The sequence below is a fragment of the Protomyctophum parallelum genome (genome assembly GCF_964188405.1).
Source record: "Protomyctophum parallelum genome assembly, chromosome: 2".
NCBI classification, from domain to species: Eukaryota; Metazoa; Chordata; class Actinopteri; order Myctophiformes; family Myctophidae; genus Protomyctophum; species Protomyctophum parallelum.
This window is the reverse complement of record NC_139699.1, coordinates 32426862-32446207: the sequence shown is the minus strand read 5'-3', so window position 1 is coordinate 32446207 and position 19346 is coordinate 32426862. Positions and strand designations below refer to the sequence as shown.

Genomic DNA, 19346 nt, shown 5'->3' with positions numbered 1-19346 from the left:
CTGATCTCAGCTCAAAATGGGTAATTCTGGGTGCCTGCCATGCAATGGCAGAAACACAGGTTGAAATCCGCAACACATACTTAATCGCAATAATCAAGACACGAAACTTTGACGTCTATGGCCGGCCGCACGGTTTACCAAAGCCCCACAATATATACATCGAAACGTGCGGCTCGGCCGGGAATGGTGTGCTTGTGCTTTTCTTTCGGGTTACCGTGCCGACGTAATTCGCAATAAACGACGCGAAAAATGCCCCATGCAAAGTCAATGGGGAAACACGGGTAAAAACAGAAAACGACACGTTACTTTGGAGCCACATTACTCTGGCATATTGTTACGTAGAAACACGACTTTGTCGTGGTTCAGACGGAATTCGAATACGTTGCACGGTTTGCCCGCTATCGCAGTTCAAAGTGTGTTTGGTCTGAGCAAAAATCTCGATTTAGAGTGTCGCACGGCCAGAGAGAGAGCGGGTCAGAGGGACAAGCCAATGTGAAGACTGTAGCGAAATTCTCCGAACAAATTGTCCTCACGGCCAAAATATTATCTTTAAACGCATGGGTTTCGGTAATTTTGTAGCCACACTCGTCCTCTTTCACCCAATGTCACAACCACAGCCCAGATTCATACGGTACGTGAACTACAGCCCTGAAAGCGACAGGTGTACCATCATAATGTGTCATACAACTCCATGTTAAATGCCTGAATGAGTCAATTTTTTCATCACAAACACAATTTCTTAACTCGCTCTCATCACCAGGTTTTTTATCGTACCAATACCACGATCGCACACGGCGTACCTCAATGTCTCTGGTCACTCACAGCGAAAACAAAAATCGCATTTGACGTTTACTTTTTGCGATAGAGCAATTTGTTCGGACATACGTTCTCTCACTGAGTCAGTGTGGTTTTAACTTTCAATAGTGTTTGCATTTGCATAGACTAGCCCTAGCCCAGGTGAAATTGATACTTTGTTAATGATTCAAGGTCAAGTTGACCACCTCTCAAACACGCGCACACACGAACGCACATGCACGCACATGCACACATGTGCACGCACACACACACATTGAAAGTCAATGGAGAAAATCGGGGAAACACGTAACTCTGTCATTTCTCGACCGTTTCAGAAGCAGGGCGGCTCGCCGGAACCGGGCCGCCCCCCCCTGAACAAAACCAAATGGACCTTTACAGCTCAGACATCTTAGCATTAGCATGTTAGCATGATAGCATTAGCATGTTAGCATTAGCATGTTAGCATGTTAGCATTAGCATGATAGCATGTTAGCATGTTAGCATGTTAGCATTAGCATGTTAGCATTAACATGTTAGCATTAGCATGTTAGCATGATAGCATTAGCATGTTAGCATGATAGCATTAGCATGTTAGCATGATAGCATTAGCATGTTAGCATGTTAGCATTAGCATGTTAGCATTAGCATGTTAGCATGTTAGCATGATAGCATGTTAGCATGATAGCATTAGCATGTTAGCATTAGCATGTTAGCATTAGCATGTTAGCATGTTAGCATTAGAATGTTAGCATGATAGCATTAGCATGTTAGCATTAGCATGTTTGCATGTTAGCATTAGCATGATAGCATGATAGCATTATCATGTTAGCATTAGCATGTTAGCATGTTAGTATTAGGTTGTTAGCATGTTAGCATTAGAATATTGGTGGCAACGTAATGCGCAATAAACCAAGACAAAATACCCCATTGAAAGTCAATGGGGAGACCTGGCTCACATGTAACCAAATGGACCCTTCTGAGAGGCTAAATGTCATCAAATGGTGGTCCGTGGCTCAAACGCTGCACAGACTTGGCGAGCTTCAGGCACCCAGAAAAAAATCTTGAAATTTTGTTTCTAGTTCTATTTTGTTTTCATAAAAAAACCTGTTTTATATAATTATTCACATCGTGTATATAAATCAATAATCCTCATACACTTATTTCTTACTTCTTCTCCATTGCCTTTCTGTACGTATGCAGGCAAGCGGGCTCCTATCCTGATCAAAAAGGAGTTTGTTGAGTCTATGAAGGATGGCTCAGTGGTGGTGGATCTGGCTGCAGAGGCAGGGGGCAACATTGAGACCATTAAGCCTGGAGAGCTGTATGTTCACAAGGTGAGTACATGAGTGAGTTGTATTATGGTGAATAGGCCTCATCTTATCTGCCATTTCTGTTGGGACTTCCTACTAAATCATAATAACTGACATATTTAAACCGGCTTAACATGTTTCTTTATCCAGTTCTGATATCCAGTATTTTAATCCGACATATTCAGGGTTTTCAGATCTTTATTGCCCTGGTGCAGCACCGTGCCAAGACAAGCCAAGGAAAAAGAGTAGAGTCAAATATTTAATACTAGAATTTCGCGGCCTCTTTGCGGCCGCTCATCCCAGAGTTACTTTGCCGCACACTATGGGAAGAAGGAAATTGCGGGAGTTGACTCCACATGTAGTAACGGATGGGTTATTAGTTATTATTACTGTATGTGTCCTTATTAGTGTAGTGTAGTGTAGTCAACACGTTATGGCTCATACACACTGCCCGGTATTTGCTCCGATTATGCTGTCGGGGAGCATTTTTGGCGCTGGCCGACAAAACCCCTGATCTGACGTTACTGGTAGATCGTGATCTACCTTTTGGGCACCGCTTAACTCAACCTTTTTTGTCCCAGGGCACACTTTTCATAGCCTAAAATTCTCGGGGCACACCTAGATATACGGTTTGTGTACACTGTATATATACCAGTGTGTATATATAGTAAATATATATATTATATATTATATATATATATATAAATATATATACATATAGAATATTAGTGGTCCATGACATGAAAATGTTTGAGAACCACTGCTGTAAAACAACATTGGACAATGATGTTTGACAGTCAGCAATATTGTTGCTTATTCTAGATTTATTTTCTGACTTGATCTGGCCTGTTAACATTTTCATAGACCTGGTTGCTTGTTTCCCTCAGTCAATGTGGCAACCCTGGTCAATGCCGTGTTGACTGTTCTGTATGATGATTTAGCTTATCACACAACAGCTAGGAGGATGCAGCAGGCTTTATGTCTTTATGTCCCCGAATTTATGGATATGGACTTATGGCTCCATCGGTGCCTCTTTCTTTAGTAGAAGTAGAAATTTTACGTGTTGCTGACTGTTTACCTCCCTCTCACACGCTCGCGCATACACACACACACAGCTGACGTCCTCTCCCACCGACGTCAGCTGTTCATTTATGTCCTTATTCATACACGCTTTGAGCTGAGAGAAGCTATAAAGCGCCTTTTAAATATGACAATGCTGTATATATATCAGCTGCACAGTTCAGGCAAGTGTCTGTGGCATATGTAACTTTAACAAAATAGGTTTGACAGCTTAAATCCGCGTGGCAGTGTTGTGTGTGTGTGGGACACAGGGTATTGTTGTGTTGTGTGTGTGTGTGTGTGTGTGTGCGTGCAATCAGAAGTACTGGCAGTAGCGAAATAACAAACGCGATCTGTCTAATCGTAGTAGTTAGGCACAAAACAAAGAACTTTCTAAGAACAATGTTAATGTAACTAAGACATTCGCTGAGCGACCTATATTTTAAATACAGAGATTTAGAAGGAATAAGCGAAATGGTGAGGCGACTATAGGTAAGGTTTCTCTGCGGAGAGAGGGAGATCCATAGGGGAGATCACATTACAGCAGCCAAAGAGGGAGGGGGGGGGCTGAGAGCTAGTGACGGGTGTGGCTTGGTTGAGTTGGTTGAGTTTTCATTGGCTAGTGGCCACATCTGTATGGGCACATCTTTTATGGGCACATCTTTTCATTGGCTAGTGGCACATCTTTTGCGCCACGTGACAACTTCTCCAATATAGAATAGATTATACTACAGGCAATTGGTTGAAGATCTCAAGCTGTGCTGAAATGGGCATGACAACAGCACACCTAGACGTTAATAGATGATTTGAGAACGGATTAATCAAAAATCCAAAAAATGGTGTTAAGAAACTTCACTTCTCTAACTTCCCTACTATTTTGAGGGCAATAATTAATCCATCAAAATGAATCAAATTAAGCGCAATAATAATTAATCAAATTAAGCACACTCTTTGGGCGCGCACTGGAGATTGTCCCCCCCCCCCCCCCCCCCCCCCCCGGCCAGCACCGGGGCAAAGCTTTTTCCTGCAGGAAACACTGCATTTTGAAGGTAGTCTTGAATGTGTGCGTGCATCTCAGTTGGAATGCTGTATTGACCATCATTGTGTTTGAATGAAAACTCTTTATTCAAGGGTGTAACTCACATCGGTTACACTGACCTGCCGAGCCGCATGTCCAGCCAGGCTAGTACGCTGTACTCCAACAATGTGCTGAAGCTGCTCAAGGCCATCAGCCCAGACGCGGACAACTTCTACTATGACCTCAAAGATGAGTTTGACCATGGAACTTTGGCCCACGTCGTCCGTGGAACCCTGGTTATGAAGGTACGTCTTCTTCATTCCATTAACTGAGTTGTCTACTGACAACCCTGCATGTGTCATGGCGTTCCTTTCTGTGGGGGAGAGAGATGGTTTGAAGACTGCTTGTGCCTGACAGGCATTTAAAACCCCATCCCAGCCAGGAATGGCTCACAGGAATTTTGGCTTTGACACATTGTTTACGGCAGGGAGGGTCAGGGAAGGCAACCTCAGCGAGATGTATCAGTTTACCCCTTGTGAAACTAGGCATCATTCAAGTGTCTTTAAAAGAGAATGTATTCTTTCCAAACCACTTGCAACTGGTTCATGATTGCTGTTTGTTCAGTGTAATCTCATAAGCAATCCACAACTTTGTGTTTGAAATATTCCCATCCCACGATGTGAAATGGCAGCCTCTTGATGTTCCTTTCACACGCACATCTTGGACACTAGGTTTCGCATTCTAGTTTGAACCTTGTGTTTTGTGTGTTTATGTTGCAGGATGGCAAGAACATGTTCCCTGCACCCCAGCCTAAAACGATCCCGCCGCCCCCCGTCAAACAAAAGACAGTGGCTGAACTGCAGAAGGAGAAGGCTGCTGTGATCTCTCCTTTCAAACAGACCATGACCAATGCTGGCAGCTATACAGCAGGTCAGATGCAGACATATATGCATTTTGTACTGTAGCTGTAAATGTCAAACACACACGCAAGTCCACAGATGCTCAATGATCTCTCTCTCCTGCATGTCTTTAGGTGTGTCCACGTGTCTGGCTCTGGGCATCATCGCCCCCAACACAGCGTTTACTCAAATGGTGACCACCTTCGGCCTGGCAGGGATTGTGGGATACCACACAGTGTGGGGCGTGACCCCAGCGCTGCACTCGCCCCTGATGTCTGTCACCAACGCCATCTCAGGTAAGTGGTCAAATGGCATTTGCGTGGCGTTCCAGTTTTGAAATGCGGACTTGAGTCCCAATTTTAAGTACCGGGTCTTAAGACTTAACTTAATACCTGGAGGCGTGGCCAATGCTGTTTGGCCACTCAAAACAGCCAAATGGCATGGACCATGCCTCCAGGTCTTAAGTTATGTCATAAGGTACTTAATACATTTCAATTAGACATTAAGGGCCCTGTTTTGCGTGTCTTAATTTATCATTGCCTTCTCTCTCTTTTAGGAGTGACAGCAGTTGGTGGTCTGGTTCTGATGGGAGGCGGTCTCACCCCATCCTCCCTGCCTGAGACTCTGGCATTGACTGCTGCCTTTGTTTCCTCCATCAACATTGCTGGTCTGATCTTATTCAAAATAACCAATGAAATTTAACTCACATTTTTGAGGGTCTGTGTAAACACAAACATTGAAGACAAAAGTATGAAAAACACAAACATTGAAGACAAAAGTGAGGACGCAAATTGTGATTGGCCAAAATGAGATGATGTATGATGATAAGAGCGCCCCTCACTACACACGGGAGTGATTTATTTATTTTTCAACTAATGATGTATAACCGAGAGCAGTATTCACCACCCCAGTCAAGTGAAGTTGTTAATGTCCAGAGCTCATGTTTTTGTGCGTTCAAGGTGGGTTCCTGATCACCCAGAGGATGCTGGACATGTTTAAGCGTCCCACAGACCCTCCTGAGCACAACTACCTGTATGCCATTCCTGCTGGGGCCTTTGTTGGGGGATACGGAGTATCTTTGGCTGCTGGATACCACATTGAGCAGGTGGATAATCTGCATTTTTTTGGGGGGACGGGGGGGGGACTGCACTTGCACTTGACTTTAACCGTGATAGTTTTCTCCTCCTTGCTGTAGATGATGTATCTGGGATCAGGCCTGTGCTGTGTCGGGGCCCTGGCAGGGCTCTCTGCTCAGCGCACTAGCCGCCTGGGAAACACTCTGGGTATGATGGGGGTTGCGGGGGGCATCGCCGCGACCCTGGGTGGCCTTAAACCCTCCCCTGAGCTACTGTCCCAAATGACTCTGGCCATGGCCACTGGAGGAACTCTAGGTATGTATGTGTACCCTTTTTGAAAGGAGGTACAACTCCCGAACATGGTAGAGACAAAGTGTACAAGTGTTTGTGTTTTAAAATGGGCCTACAATATGGGCCTACAATATTTCTTTCTACTGAACAGGTTTTAGTAGGAACACTGAAAGAGCCCCTTCATCAGGATTGTCAGAGGATGAGATAAATGATGGCTAACTTGTGTGTCTGTGTGGGTGTATAATAATGCCATATCAACATAAACCAAACGCACATATATCATGGATATTTGATTTTCAACATGCACTGTTGTCAGTCACAACAGAAGCTGTCAAATTCACTCTCTGACTTATAATAAGTCAGAGTGAATTTGACAGCTTCGTTATATACACTTGCACTAGAAGCATGCAATTCGAGAATATTAATACCATGAAGACAATTAAGTGATTCAGTAAAAAGATTCAGTAAAAAGCTGAGCTGAGATTTCCTTCTAATAATGTTCATTGCTGATGATCAGCATCACTGTTGTACTGTATAATATATATATATCCTTGGTTTCTTGGTTTTCAAAAATAGTTTTTTTACATTCATGGGTTACATGAAGCTTGGATTATATAAATGGTCAAGAAGGTCCACATTCTCAGTTAATCTCACATTTTCTGGTCGTTGAGGTGCATTCACATTGAGCACAACATGATTATTATTGTGAGCGATGCAATGACTTCCAATCGGCTCATCACTCCCTCAGGTACATCAAATGTCAAGACGATTGATCAAACTGTTCTCGAGATATGCTGAGGATGTCACACAAACGACGCAGAGATCCAGTGCATGTACAGATGCATAGTTGCATACTGTATATATGATATTAAGCCTATGATGCATCAGGAATCCGATCTGTTCTAGTTGTCCCCCTTGCCAGAGAAGTTGTAACTAGCATTAGGAAATTGAAAATACTAGTTGTCCCTCTTGCCAGAGAATAGTGCTTGCACGATTCTTGCTCAAATGTGAATCTCAATTAATTTTTTCTTCGCAAGAATTGAGATCACGATTCTCACTGTTTCCCTGAAAATATTTATTAATAAAACATAAGAGTAACTAAAAATGAATTGGCTGTAGAGCCAACTAGTGCTGCAAAATGTAACAATGCTTCACAGAATGAGATTGCATAGGTGATCTCGATCTTTTAGTTTTTGTTTAATGAATTGTGCAGCACTTACCACAGCACAGTACCAGAGCTTGCATTAGGAAATCAAAAATACACAGGCAAGAGATCCTCGCACATTATAACCACATTGGGTGTTCTAGAGGTCTTAATTTTTGACTACTTAAAATCATGACACTGCCTCTTTCAGTCTGGAGAACAATTGGACAGAAGTGTTAATACTGGCGTGTACTGGAAGCTTGGCAAGCAATGACACGATGATGAATGACTTCATGTTATTTACTTGGCTTTTCATTTGAATGGGACTGTTCTGCAACGTGACAGAACATCAATCATCTTTGTTTAGATTAAGAGATGAGGATGCTTAACTAATAATAATTTCAGATAGAGGTATGATAAATGGTGACTACGCACACGTGCGAGCGCGCACGCACGCACACACACACACACACACAGCGTGCCAGAGCATGTGAGTTTACTTTGAGTTTACTCAAATTAGTAACCCAATATAAAAAAAAAATATCTGAAAAAATGATTTGCTTTTTGACAACATACTTTGGAGCGTGACTCAATACTATTTTGTTCCTTTTGAAACTAATTCCCAATATGTAAAGGAAAGTAATTGGAAACAGGTGGTAGGTACCCTTTTGACCAGATACATTCTAGCTCTACAAGTGTGTTCATTTTAGTCAAGTTGCATGAGAATATTTGTGGCTGATGATTGAGGCTGACATAATCACCGACATTTTAATGTAATAAGAAACCCTTTCATGTATCTGTCTTCATTCTTTTTATAATTTTGTGTGTGTGTGTGTGTGTGTGTGTGTGTGTGTGTGTGTGTGTGTGTGTGTGTGTGTGTGTGTGTGTGTGTGTGTGTGTGTGTGTGTGTGTGTGTGTGTGTGTGTGTGTGTGTGTGTGTGTGTGTGTGTGTGTGTGTGTGTGTGTGTGTGTGTTCCATTAGGTCTGACCATTGCCAAGCGTATTGAGATCTCAGACCTCCCACAGCTGGTGGCAGCCTTCCACAGCCTGGTGGGGTTGGCGGCCTTGCTCACCTGTGTTGCAGAGTACATGATTGAGTTCCCCCATCTGGACACTCACCCATCGGCCGGCGTCATCAAAACGGTGGCATATTTGGGCACCTACATCGGAGGAGTCACCTTCAGCGGATCACTGGTGGCCTACGGCAAACTTCAAGGTTCAGGATGCTTCTCTTAAAACACACCAGGCAGCACTTAAATTCAATTTTATATTATTATATTGACAAGTTGTCTCAAGGCACTTTTATGTACATTTCCCCCCTGAGCAAGCAATAGTGCCAAGGGAAAAACTCCCCTTAACAAGAAACCTTGAGTAGAACCAGGCTCTGAGAGGGAGATAAGGGAGTGTAGATGGCGGTAGTCCCATGCAAGTCTAGGGACAGCCCTAAGCTTGTATAATTTAGGCATTTAGCAGACGCTCTTAATCCAGAGCGATTTACAGTAAGCAGCAACAAAAGACATGGTAATACATCAAATACATAAACATTGTCATCATGAATCATGCGTATGCTAAGAACCTAACAGTGGAATCTTCTATCTATAAATGTCTCTGTCTGTGTGTAATCCACGTAACTCGGAAACCGTTCGCCCCGCCCACTTCAAATCCGACACTTGTTCCACACCACTACAGGGGTGCACGTGCCCAGTGTCGAGTCGGTCAGACCTATGGTTGTCCAGGACCACCACAAAAATACCTCTGCCCGGGCTCTGGACAGGGCCCATGTCCATATATGGAGCTGGCCTGTTCTGACATCACAGCACTCCATATTTGGACGTGCCTGACACATAACTCCAAAGATGGCCTGTTTTGACATCTGGACAGGGCCGCTGCCCAGGGTCCATATATGGAGCTGGCGGTAATTACCACTTTAACAACAATCTCAACAATACCACCCCAGCATCCAGTCCAGCCTATAATTCCAAGTAGGCCAGTGCCCAACGGGCATCACTGTAGAGGCTCCAACAGGCACCGCTCTAGTCTATATAATGAACTATGCATACTGTATATACTATATGGTGCTATGTCTACATAAAATGCTATCCAAGTTACATAAGTTGGTCCTTTGCGTACGCCTGAAAGGTCGTCAGGGCTACGGCAAGTGCTTACGGGCTAAGATGGAGTCTGAAGAGGTGGGTTTTCAGACTACGGCGGAAGATTGGGAGTGAGTCTGCAGTTCTGATTGCAATGGGAAGTGCATTCCATAGTTTTGAGAGTTTGGGACGTGTAGAGCGTTGTCCCGGTGTTTTAGTGAAGGTACCTCCAGCTTCCCTGCGTTGGCTGATCTGAGTGCGTGGGAGGGCTTGTAGGGTTCGATCAGACTAGCAAGATATTTTTGGTTGCTTTGAATGCCAGCATCAGAGTTTTGTACTCTGTGCGGTCGCTGACCGGGAGCCAATGGAGGGAGCAGAGAAGGGGTGAGACATGTAAGAATTTGGGCTGGTTGAAGACCAAGCCAGCTGCGGCATTTTGGATCAATTGGAGAGGCTTAAGTGTGGATGCCCGTAAACCATTAAGGAGGGAGTTTTGACATGACTGATGTCTGGATAAGGAGCTGGGCTGACTCCTGGGTGAGGAAGTGTACTGTATCAAGAATTTCACGGATTGAACATTTATCATTAATCTGTGTGTGCAAACTTCAAATTCATGTAATACGTATAATAAATAGTGGTTTGAACAGTAAGACGGTGGTATAGATAGCCTCATACAGATCTTTGATTTTAGACACTCTTGACATCTTTATAAACATACTGAGCCCTGGCAGATTCCATCCTTTCATCTAGTTAAAGCTATATGGATCCACTGGTAATTCCAGATAGGGACACAAGCATTGTATGCGTGACATACAATGGCCTACCAGCATGTGCACTTAAGCCTCTCCAGCTGATCCAAAATGCCGCAGCTCGCTTGGTCTTCAACCAGCCAAAATTCTCACATGTCTCCCCCCTGCTCCGCTCCCTCCACTGGCTCCCGGTCGCTGCTCGCACAGAATACAAAACTCTGATGCTGGCATTCAAAGCAACCAAAGGTATGGCTCCCCCATATCATGCAAGTATGATTGAACCCTACAAACCCTCCCACGCACTCAGATCAGCCAACGCAGGGAAGCTGGAAGTACCCTCACTAACAACGCCGGGACAACGCTCCACACGTCCCAAACTCTTCTCCCTTCTGGCTCCAAAACTGTGGAATGCACTTCCCATTGCAGTCAGAACTGCACCATCACTTCCAATCTTTCGCCGTAGTCTGAAAACCCACATTTTCAGACTCCATCATGGCCCATAGCACTTACCCTACCCCCTTAGATAGCATTTCTGTAGACTTAGATAGCATTTGATACAGACTTATAGCATGTTATGTAGACATCACTATAATTGCATTGTATGTAGTCATAGTACATATGTATAGTATATATGTATAGTTTATATGTATAGTTTCAGTATATAGATATTCCACTGTTACTTTCTTAGCTTACGCATGTTTCATGATAAATGCTTTTTATGTGATGTATTCCCATGCTTTTTTGTTCTTGCTTAATGTAAGTCGCTCTGGATTAAGAGCGTCTGCTAAATGCCTAAATTGTGACAGTGGCAGTCTGGTTGTAGTTTGTCCCACAGCAGCCGTTTGCAGACTCTCCGATGACTAATTAACATAGTGGTCCTTTTTACCGACCCACCACTGATAAGGACAGCCATATATTTGTTTTTCCCAGTTGTCTATTATTGCTATTATAATAAAGGTGTTTAGACAGCATGATTAAATGTAAAACTGCACAAAAGGATTCAGTCAATACCAAAACTTTATTTATTTATTTATTGCTCCTTTCTAGGCGTTCTGGACTCTTCCCCTCTGATGTTGCCTGGACGGCACATGCTGAACGCGGGCCTGATGGCAGCATCCATGGGAGGTATTGTTCCCTTTATGCTGACTTCCAGCTACACCACTGGCATGGGATGTCTGGTGGGCGTCTCTGGACTCTCCACCATCATGGTAAGCCCTCACTTGAAAAGAGAGCAGCCGTTCATATTGTATTATGATGCATTATAGTCGGTATTTAATACTAAGTGTGTTTTGTTATTATACTGTATTTAAGAAATTGACTCTCGGAAGAAAAGTTTGTATCGGTACAAATTTGACGAAGATACTTATTGTAACCTTGTAGGGTGTGACACTAACGGCAGCCATAGGGGGCGCAGATATGCCCGTGGTCATCACAGTGTTGAACAGCTATTCTGGATGGGCACTCTGTGCTGAAGGCTTCCTACTGGACAACAACCTCATGACCATTGTCGGAGCCTTGATTGGCTCCTCTGGTGCCATCCTTTCCTATATTATGTGTGTGGTGAGTAGTAGACACAAACGACAACCAGCCTCTTAATTGTGTGTGTGGGATATTTTACAAAAAACTAAAATATGGGGTTGATAGACTAGTTATTGCAATTTGCATCACATATCGAGGGCCCTCTACACAACGCAGAAAGCCCAAATGAGGTACATATGATCTTGGGAGTCCTGTGACAATGCGCTTCAAACTTCAGACTTTTTCTTACAAAAAGCACAATATAGTGCAACAGCCAATCTACGGCAATGTGGAAGCGCATTCTGAGGGGTTTTAATTGAGGGCACCACAAATGTGGAAAGTTGAACTGCATGTGGTAGGAATGCTATTTCCTAGTCCTGACGGATACAACCCATGACTTAAAGCCCTGAGTAGCCTGACGCATATGCGCATACATTTATGCACTCTGCTGAGTGCCCCTTTTGTACACTGTAAAACCGTGGTATTTTAACTCAAGAGCATTACTGTACACAGTAAAATCGTGATATTTCAACTCTAAAGAGTTAAAATATCACTAAGAGTTAAATTAACTATTAAAATGATATACCTTCACCCCTCTTCCTCCAAGGCAATGAACCGTTCCCTGCCTAACGTGATCCTGGGTGGGTATGGTACCACTTCTACAGCAGGTGGTAAGCCCATGGAGATTGTTGGTACTCACACAGAGGTGAACGTGGATCAGTCCATTGACCTGATCAAGGAAGCCAACAGCATTATCATCACGCCAGGTACACACACGCATGATTTTTAACTAAAATCTTTGCTTCTGGTGCGGTCCTTCACATGAAAATGTTAGTATGTGCACCAATGGTATAATAACATTATGTTTTTCAGAAGACTGTTATAGAGGGTATGCGCGTGACATCATCATACCAGGAAGTTATGCAGGAACGCCTACTGAGTGGCAAAAAAAAATCTGGCCTTGACAGCCCATACATGCAAACAGAAAAGTCCTATATGATTGCATTAAACAACGTTAGACTCACGTTGCCACTCACTTTATGCCCTCTATAGGATTTAGACATTTGTAGAATCGGCCTCAGGTCTTGATGGGTTAACAAAAGGTCTGATTGCATGCTGTGTTCGAGTACAAGCTCAGAAAACCAAAGACAAATACATACATGTAGGCCTTTACTATGGAACAGTCCAGGACCATGGACAGTTTGTAATATTAAAGATTAGATTTGGAGAAGCCATGAGAGGGAGCTGTTTGTCCAGAAATTATCCCATATTGATGAACTTTATTTTATTATTCACAAAACAAATGCAAGGGCACTCGTGTGGTCCGACACACTGGTTTGATTACAGTGCAAATCGTGTTCATTGTGCACCGACTTCTCCACAGACTACCAACAAAGCAAGGAAGGGATGAATTGGGGGGCTACAGAGGACACTTATTGGGTCTGACTGGGTAGGACTGTTCCAAGGAGACTTGATTAGTGGCAACACTGAACTCTACAAGATACCTGACCAGGGTTAAACAGGGGTTGCTCAGATGCACGGAAAGGGGCTCTTTGCACGCAGGGTACCCACCGCACACAGCTCCAGAAAATGAGGATTTCCTTTCAATAATGTCTCCCAGACATGGAACCCCTATTATTAATACAGAGAGACCGTGGTCAGAGGGAATACCACTAGGCAGAAAGGACATTGGGGAGATGTAAAGGGGGGGGGGGGGGGGGGAGAAGTGGAGAGGATTTATTTTATTTTATTTTTGCTCTAATAAGAACATGCTTTCCATCTGTTGCACTACAAGGTGTAGTCTGTGCACAGTGTGCAGGTTGTCCATTTATCACTAACAGACGTTAAACCTTATAACACTATCTCAGTGGGAAGGGGAAAAAAATTTACCACAAGAATTGGGTTTGACTTAAATTAATAACCCACATCAACATAATAAATGGGGCCAGAGAAAAGGTTTGAGAATTATTTTAGTAGGGTTCAGTGAGAGGCTCTTCCTCTATGAATGTCACTCTCTCCGCATTTTTTTGTGTGTAGTGTGTAGTGTGTGTGTGTGTGTGTGTGTGTGTGTGTGTGTGTGTGAGAGACAGAAGGATGATACTGATTGTGTTTGAAAGCCCAGGGTCATCTGGCGATTGAGCTGCACAGTTCAGGTTTATTTGTTTGTCTCCGTGGGGCGATTTGGTTTACAGCAAGGCATAACACAGGCAGGTAACATGAAACACAGTAAAAAGGCACATAGTACACATAGAACATTAAAACAGGATGGCAGTTCAAGGTATCAGTGTAACATTATAATTCATAACTTTTCCAGAAAGTTGTATAAATAATTAATACAAGTGAGTCAGGTGACAAGTTACCTCCTCCTATCGGCATTTAGAGCCTGGATAGCTACAGGCACGAAGGAGAACTTATACCTGTTGCTTTTGACCCCTGGAACTTTTAGGCGAATGCCAGAGGGAAGCAGCTTGAATTCAACTATGCACACCTGTAGTAGGTTGCCCATGTGAAAAATGGTTAGAAAGGCATTACAGCAGTCTCAAACATGCTAAGCTGTGCAGACAATTTAAATCTACATTTTTACAAAACCTTATGGCTACTGTTAGTTTGCAAATAGTCTTTACATAAGTATGTATTATATTTGTTGCCCCAAAGGTCACTTAAGAAAGAGCATCCCTTTTTTATTTGAAATTTGGGTTCATGATATTATTACTGTAACGATTACATTGTGCAAGACCAGGATGTAAAATCATATCCGTCATCTTTGCCCTCATGCCTGTTTTCTTAATTGTTGACTTGAGGTTTTATAGAACTTCTAGGGAACATTACATCCTCTCCTCTCCATCCTAATTCCTTCTCCCCTTCTCTTATTCTTGCTCCATCATATCCCTTCCTTCTCCTGCTCTTCTCCATCCATCATCTCATCCCTACTAACCTCATGAGGTTCCTTGATATTGTGCTGCTGTTTGTGGTCTTGCCATCATTACTTTCCTGTGTATATAAACAAATATTCACTGTTGCTGCTTGTGCTGGTGTCGTGCAGCAAGTTATTTTTGTAGAACCTGTGGAGTTCTTCATGAAGCAGTTTTATTCTTTGCTTGGTGTTAGTCTAGTCTCTTCCGTTACATTACGTAGCATCCATTCAATCTATATATATTTTTTTCAACAAGACGAACAAGTCACTTTCTGACTTGGCAGCAGATTTCACCTGTTTCTGTTTTAATCTGCAGCTAAGCCAATCAAGTGCAGCTATGGGAAACTGAACAGTAACTGGAAATGAGTACCGGTATACCAGCTTCGGGAATCCCAGAAATACATTATGAACAGCCTTATGCACATAAGTTGTAATTATTGCAGCCCTGTTGTGATCACAGGAATATTACTGGGTCATATTATGTTTCCCTTTAGCCAAAACTGTTCATATCTGAGGTACAACCTTATGGGTACAACCCTAACCCAAACGGTTCATATCTGAGGTACAACCTTATGGGTACAACCCTAACCCAGGTCTGACTATTTAGGTGCTAGTTAGATGCTTAGTGCTGGGTGGTGCTGCTAGTTATGTAACATGGATGAATGGATTTCCGGTTAACAGGGGCGGCGGTGGCTCAGGGGTAGAGTGCCTGGATGGTAACCGTAAGGTTGCCAGTTCGAACCCGGGCTCCCCCAGAGTTACTGTCGAAGTGTCCTTGAGCAAGACACTGAACCCCTAATTGCTCCCGATGTGCTAGTTGGTGCCTTGCATGGTTTCCGCTGCCATCGGTGTATGAATGTGTGTGTGAATGTAATGCACAATCTCTGTAAAGCGCCTTGGATAAAGGCGCTATATAAATGCACCATTTACCATTTTACCATTTACCGGTTTCAAGTATGCTAGTTGCTTTGTAACACATGTTCTAATCTCTTGGCACTCAAAATCACCACTTCCCATGTTGATGACGCCAATTTGCATACTCTGATCTTGCACTTTTTAAGTCACACTGAATAAGCGCATCTATTAAATGTCTGAATTATAAATTGGTTGAGCATCTTCACTCTTGGTTATACTGTAGAATGAACAGACTTTAACTGACTTTAGCCCAAGGAAGCCATTCAGGTTTCGGTTTCCGCAGGTTTTTCCAACATATTAGATTAAAAACGATAATCATATCACACAGGCAATTCTTGACACATTGTGAGTACCTCTATTTATCATTCACAATAACAATCAAGAATAAGATTGGCATTAAATTATTTGCTTTATCATTTTGTCCAATTTCTGCTGTTTGTGTAGGTTGGGGTCTGTGTGCAGCAAAAGCCCAGTATCCAATTGCTGACCTGGTGAGGATGCTGACGGAACAAGGGAAGACTGTGAGGTGAAGATCTACACAGAAAAGATACTGCACATAATGCGTAACATCTCTGTTAAGTTTAATGTTTTGATGTCCTTATTAATATTTTTTCCATTGTTTTTCCAGTCCATGATATTTATTTTGACCAGACTAGTTTGTCAAAATAAATAAAAAATAAAAAAATATTATAATAGCTAATGTATCAAAAATACATTTACAAATTGCATAAAGTCCATATAAAATGCAAGCAGTTAATAAATAATTGGCACTAACTTCTGGACACGCCCTTTGGACAGAGGTTGCACCACCTCTGCTTGTCACAGTGAAGTGGCAAATGTCCACAGACTATCCAGTTGTCATAACACACATCTGGTTGTGGTTGTGAAGGTCCTGGGGTGTAGCGTTTCTTCTGAGACGGCACATGTGGTGGAGAGGAGGATGATGGTCGGCCAACTTTGGATGCTGGCTTGTTGACTTGCTTCAAACTGTGGGTGACTGCCAGGCAGAACCTTTTGAGAGGCATTGGTTTCTCGTTCAGTAGAGACAACAATCCCTCTGGTAGAGCAGCCAGGAATTTGAGATGCACAGATTTCAATATTTAAAGTACCTTTCCTTTGACTTGGCTGGGGTCTTGTACAAGTGTACCAGCAGGTCAGAAAGATCAATGCCTCCCATATGCTCATTGTAGATCCAATCCAATGATTGACATCGGTGGCAAGGGAGTGCCACCAATGTGATTTGATTGGACAGTGCTGAAGCACTTTACATGCAGGGTTGCGCTCAGGTTCTGGACATGGTCTTGCATAACATTGCCACCAGTTTGGCCCCTAGAGGTGTAGCACCTGCTTCTAATTACTGTACATTGCCAACAGTTTGGCCCCTAGAGGTAGCACCTGCTTCTACTTACTGTACATGGGGCAGCCTTGAAGAATATGGATAGTTACCCCTTGATGCCAGATGAACTTGGCCTGGCATTGCTAGACTGACGTGGATTCACTCACATGCTCCTCCACGGTGATATCGTGGAGACACATGTGAGTAAATCCATGTCATCGGCCTGCCAGGTTAAGATGAACTGGCATGGCAGAACAATTTAAAAGCAACACTTGGCCCATGAGAGACACTCAAAAGCATCTCACTGTCATTGCAGTACTGATTATGAATTAATTAATGAATATCACATTGAAACCTGATGATTTATGGTGCAATTAGTCCTCCGATCCATGGCTGGGAAGTGAAAACACCCATGAAAAGGTTAAAGCAGTCTTGATCGGATTTTATTTTATTTCTTTCCATAACACACCAAAACCTAGTGGTGTTAGAGATGGCTCAATCAGACCGGTTTTAAAATCCAAACGCAAAGTGAGGTGCTGAACAGATTGTGTTCCGACCTCTCAAACACGATGTCCCACATTTGATTCTTGTTGGTAACCTGTGTTGCATGTCCCTCCCCCTTTCCTCTGTCTCCACTATTCAGTCTAAATAAAGTATTTTGATGTGTGGCAGGTTCGGCATCCACCCGGTGGCTGGTCGTATGCCTGGCCAGTTGAACGTCCTCTTGGCTGAGGCTGGTGTTCCCTACGATGTGGTCCTAGAGATGGATGAGATCAACGCGGACTTCCCAGGTAAACGGGGATTGATTACGTTTCTCACCAGTGTTTGTTTACTTAATTATCACGCTCCTGTTTTCATCACTTTACTCAGACGGTTGGATGCGATGGTAAACCAGTGCATGTAATGCCGTAAATGCATCCCCTTTCATTTGTGTGGAGCAACCCAGTGTTGATTGCATATTGATGTTTCGACATGCCATGTATCAGGGCAACCGACTGTTTTCATAGCGACCAGGCATGCAGTTCTGAAACACATGGGTCTGTTTATGGCGGGGGAAGATAAGTGCTGTACAGAGGAACCCAATAACGCCAGCAGTGATGATAGCAGCACACTTCATTAAACGCTAGTCGGACTGAATAAATGTTTGGGTGTGTGTTTGATCCACAGATACTGACCTGACACTGGTCATTGGTGCTAATGACACAGTGAACTCTGCAGCACAGGAGGATCCCAATTCCATTATTGCAGGCATGCCTGTCTTAGAGGTCTGGAAGTCTAAGCAGGTTAGTAGTCGACTAAAATGATTTTTTTAGTTTAAGTGGGGTCCTGGATGGGGTTCATTATCGCCCAAACCACACCAGTGGGGTAAGACGCAACAAAATGGTTTTAGCGTTCGTCACAGTGGTGTTGCATGTCGATGCAAGTGATTCAATTCAAAAGATGTGGTTGCTTGCAACTACATGAGTCTACTCTCAACTGTTTGGTTGCAAGGAGTTGCATGGCGACTCATTGGTGATTTGAGCTGAAAGTTTCAATGTCATTAAAGTCCTTTTACAATATGTCTACAGCAGTGTTTTCAATATCACCAGGCACTATGAATGATTTTTCTTTTTAATGTAAACCCAAGGCATCTCTTCCGAGAAAATGGGGGTCTATGGCCAAATTCAATTTGGCAATAAAATTAAACAGTTTTATTTTGTTGCTCTCCATCCCAGGTGATCGTGATGAAACGTACCCTAGGTGTTGGCTACGCTGCAGTGGACAACCCGATTTTCTACAAGCCAAACACATCCATGCTCCTGGGAGATGCCAAGAAAACATGTGACCTCCTCCAGGGCAAGATCAGAGACTCCTATTACTAGTTCTATCCTTCATTAACTTAACCACAAGCACTGCCTTGCATCCTCTGACTGGTCAATATTGTATTTCCAGATGAGATATACATACTGTATGTTAAACGTATCCTCAAGCACTGCCTTGCATCCTCGGACTGGTCAATATTGTATCGTCTTTCCAGATGAGATATATATATACATACTGTATGTTAAACGTATCCTCAAGCACTCCATTGCATCCTCGGACTGGTCAATATTGTTAAAGCTTCATGGACAATGGCGTTTTGGATCTTTGATAAATGTGCTGTATTAAAGGTGCCAAAAAAAATAATGTATGATTTCTGAATCTGGGTACTACAATGCATGTGATTTGTAAATAAAATATTTAAATTTGAAA

At 43.1% G+C, this 19346-nt stretch overlaps 1 protein-coding gene across 1 annotated transcript in view; it reads left to right on the top strand.

Annotated features, from left to right (window-relative positions):
• The window catches only part of nnt2 (nicotinamide nucleotide transhydrogenase 2), a 25644-nt gene extending 6298 nt beyond the window's left edge, over nt 1-19346 (top strand). The window contains exons 7-21 of the mRNA XM_083790038.1: nt 1996-2129; nt 4296-4487; nt 4962-5112; nt 5216-5377; nt 5638-5748; nt 6041-6186; nt 6277-6472; nt 8575-8808; nt 11479-11639; nt 11812-11991; nt 12557-12716; nt 16223-16304; nt 17787-17905; nt 18282-18397; nt 18830-19346. Coding sequence (XP_083646164.1) covers nt 1996-2129; nt 4296-4487; nt 4962-5112; nt 5216-5377; nt 5638-5748; nt 6041-6186; nt 6277-6472; nt 8575-8808; nt 11479-11639; nt 11812-11991; nt 12557-12716; nt 16223-16304; nt 17787-17905; nt 18282-18397; nt 18830-18976 — 2291 coding nt within the window. The 3' untranslated portion in view covers nt 18977-19346. The remainder of the gene's footprint in view (nt 1-1995; nt 2130-4295; nt 4488-4961; nt 5113-5215; nt 5378-5637; nt 5749-6040; nt 6187-6276; nt 6473-8574; nt 8809-11478; nt 11640-11811; nt 11992-12556; nt 12717-16222; nt 16305-17786; nt 17906-18281; nt 18398-18829) is intronic.